The sequence below is a fragment of the Myotis lucifugus genome, unplaced genomic scaffold, assembly GCF_000147115.1.
Source record: "Myotis lucifugus unplaced genomic scaffold, Myoluc2.0 scaffold_342, whole genome shotgun sequence".
Classification (NCBI taxonomy): domain Eukaryota; kingdom Metazoa; phylum Chordata; class Mammalia; order Chiroptera; family Vespertilionidae; genus Myotis; species Myotis lucifugus.
The window spans coordinates 203,069-206,332 of record NW_005871390.1 but is presented as its reverse complement, the minus strand read 5'-3'; the positions used below and the strand labels follow the sequence as shown (position 1 = coordinate 206,332).

At 60.4% G+C, this 3,264-nt stretch overlaps 1 protein-coding gene across 1 annotated transcript in view; it reads left to right on the top strand.

The window, feature by feature from the left end:
- S1PR4 (sphingosine-1-phosphate receptor 4) overlaps positions 1-1,396 on the top strand; it is a 10,046-nt gene extending 8,650 nt beyond the window's left edge. Inside the window, 2 exon segments of the mRNA XM_023764677.1 lie at positions 122-302; positions 305-1,396. Coding sequence (XP_023620445.1) covers positions 122-302; positions 305-877 — 754 coding nt within the window. The 3' untranslated portion in view covers positions 878-1,396.
- Positions 1,397-3,264: the final 1,868 nt, after the last annotated feature.

Here is a 3,264-nt window from a genome sequence, read left to right as displayed (position 1 = left end):
GCCTTGCCCACCTAGTCACCGTCATGCTGTCTGGGTCCAGCACCTTACAACAGGACCCCGGCGCACTGGTTCATAGGGAGGAGCGGTCTCTTTCATGACCAGGGCTGAGGCAACCATTAAGCTCTGCTGTCACCGCCGTCGAGCGCTTGGCCTCCATGGTGCGGCGGGTAGCCGAGAGCGGGGTACACCAAGAGGGCCGCGTTCCTGGCTTCATCGGGGCTGTGCTGGCTGCTGGGCCGCCCTGCTTGGGCCTGCTGCCCCTGCTGGGCTGGAACTGCGTGTGCTCCTTCCAGAGCTGCTCCCAGCCCTGCTCCCGCTCTACTCCAAGGCCTACATCCTCTTCTGCGTGGTCATCTTTGCCGGGATCCTGGCCACCATCATGGTGCTCTACGGGGCCATCTTCCGGGTGGTGCGGGCCAATGGGCAGAAGGCCTCGCGCCCCCCGTGCCGCCGCAAGGCCCGCCGGCTGCTCAACACGGTGCTCATGATCCTGGTGGCTTTCGTGGTCTGCTGGGGCCCCCTCTTCGGTCTGCTGCTGGCCGACATCTTCGGCTCCAACATCTGGGCGCAGGAGTACCTGAGGGGCATGGACTGGATCCTGGCGCTGGCTGTGCTGAACTCGGCGGTCAACCCGCTCATCTACTCCTTCCGCAGCCGGGAGGTGTGCCGGGCGGTGCTGGGCTTCCTCTGCTGCGGGTGCCTCAGGCTGGGCCTGCGAGGGCCTGGGGACTGCCTGGCCCGGGCCGTGGAGGCCCATTCTGGAGCCTCCACCACGGACAGCTCGCTGAGGCCCAGGGACAGCTTCCGGGGCTCCCGGCCGCTCAGCTTTCGGATGCGGGAGCCCCTGACTAGCATCTCCAGCGTGAGGAGCATCTGAGCCACGGTGGGGGAACGTGGTCCGGCCGCCAGGTGCAGGCCCACGCAGGCCCCCCTCCTGCCCTGGACGAGGCCCAGGAGGGGCGGGCCAGGGGCCTGGGAGCATGCAGGGAGGCACCAGGCAGTGGAGGGAGAGGACGGAACAGGGCAGCCAGCCAGGGGTCCCAAGGCCCCGTGGTCCTCCTCGCCGTCCCCAAGTCTGCTGATGCCAAAGAGGCAACCGCTCATCGGAACAGAGGGCGCCCTGGAGTGGGGACAGATGGGGTGACTATGTGTGCCCCAGTTCCTGTGTGACTCTGGGGAAATCCGGGCTCCTTTCTGGGCCTCCATGGGGCTCCCAGGCAACAAGGGGCAGCCTGTGGAATTGATGACGGTGGAATTGACAACATGGAAGTTCAGTGATGGTATGAGATGTCTCCGCCTCCCTCTTATTCACGTTTTTGCAGAGGGAGGATGGCACGAGGGCTGTGGGGCGGCCAGGAGCCTGCAAGGAGGCATGTTGGTGGCCAGGGAAGGCCTTGGGTCTGTGTGCTTGGTGGTGGTGGGGGGGGGGGTGTGAGGGCAGGTGGTTGTGTGTATGTGTGTGTGTCTGAGAGAGAGAGAGAGAGAGAGAGAGAGAGAGAGAGAGAGAGAGGAAAGAATGGCTTGTGCCCAGGAGCATGTGCTGTGCCTCTGCATATGCACAGACGTCTCTGTGGCCTCTTGTGGAGGGTGTGCGCGCACACCTGTGTGTAACCGGACTACTCTTCTGAAAGCATTTGAGCAATAAAGGCTCCGGGGGGCGGGGGGCAGTGACAGTTGACACCCTCCCCTTCTCGCTCACTTCCCCTTTCCTACCCCATCTCTCATCTTGGTTTCCTGGCAGCCTCTTCCTCCACCTCTAGGTTCTGCATCTCTTGGGACCGCAGTCTGGGGCCAACAAAAGGCCAGTGGTCTGGTCTCCTGGCCTCGGGAGCCGTGCCTACGCTCTGGAGTGCTTTTTAGCACTGACAGCTTCCCCCTTCCCCACCTGTAAAAGGGGCCGGTGACAAGCAGAACCCACAGCGTGAGGTTGTGTTGCTCCGTGCTTGCCACGGTGAAGCGCATCCACGTGTCCCACCAAACGGCTGGCGATGGTGAGAGGTTCCAGCCAGGACAGGAAGCCCGCGTGGCTGCTGAGCACTCCGTCAGGGGCCGGTGAAACGGAAGAACTGACCTTTGAGTTCGTTTGCATTTAAGGAGCCGATGGGACAGCGCAGGTGCACACCCTCAATACACGGCCCCCTCGGCTGGTAGAATGTTCTCTTTCTCCATCCTCCCAGGACCCAGCCAGGGTCTGCCTGTCTCTGTCTCGCCAAGTTCTCGGGGCAGCCCCCCGCGTCTGTTTTTCCGCCGCACGATGGGGGTTTGGTGACTGGAAACCGTTTACTGCGCTGTCCAATACAGCAGCCGCTGGCCGCGTGCGGCTACTTATCCTGAGCTAGAACGAAAGGAAAGTTTCAAAGTCAGTTGATTGTTTTGGTCGGCGGGAGCTGCCGTATCAAAGTACCAGACACGAGGGGGCTTCAACCACAGACATGTATTCTGCCCCGTTCGGGAGGCTGAAGTCTGAGATCAAGATGCCAGCAGGGTTGGTTCGTTCCGAGGCCACGAGGGAGGGTCTGTTCCTAGAGTTTGGTGTTTGCTGGCCATCTTTGGTGTTCCTTGGCTTGCTGATGCGTCACCCTCATGTCTGCACGCATGTTCACATGGCATTCCCCTGGTGTGTACGTCTGTGTCCTAATTTCCCCATTTTCATAAGGACACCAGTCATATTGGGTTAGGACCACCCTAGTCCTGTACGACTTCACCTTAACTCATGACATCCGCGACGACCCTATTTTCCAAATAAGGCCACATTCGGAGGTCCTGGGGGTTTCGGACTTCAACATATACATTCGTCCCATAGCAGCCATGCTGCCACATCGTAAGCACTCAGTGGTGACATGTGGCTCCCGGGAACTGTTCTGGACACTGTCGAGGCAGAATGTTTTCATCATCATGGAAAGTTCTGTTGGACATGGCCGGAAAGAGTTTCCAGCCTGTATGTGGGTGCACAATCAGCTGGAGTAATTTTTACATTCCCCTGATGCTTGTTCTGGGTGTGTTTATCTGGGGTAGCAGTAGGCAGTGTGGGGTGAGTGGAGCTCACCCCCAAAACTCTCAGCCTGTGTTCTGGGGGCCCGTGTTGAGCTGGCTTAGCTGCCCCTTCTGCCCTGCTTGCCCTTTGGTTCTCAGCTTTAGCACCACCTCCTCCAGGAAGGCCTCTTCTGATTCTCCCGCCCCCTCCCTAGGCCTCCTCTGGGCTCCCACAGCCTCTTGTGAGTCCATTGTAGCGCCAATCGCCCCTTGGTCACCCATCTACCTCTT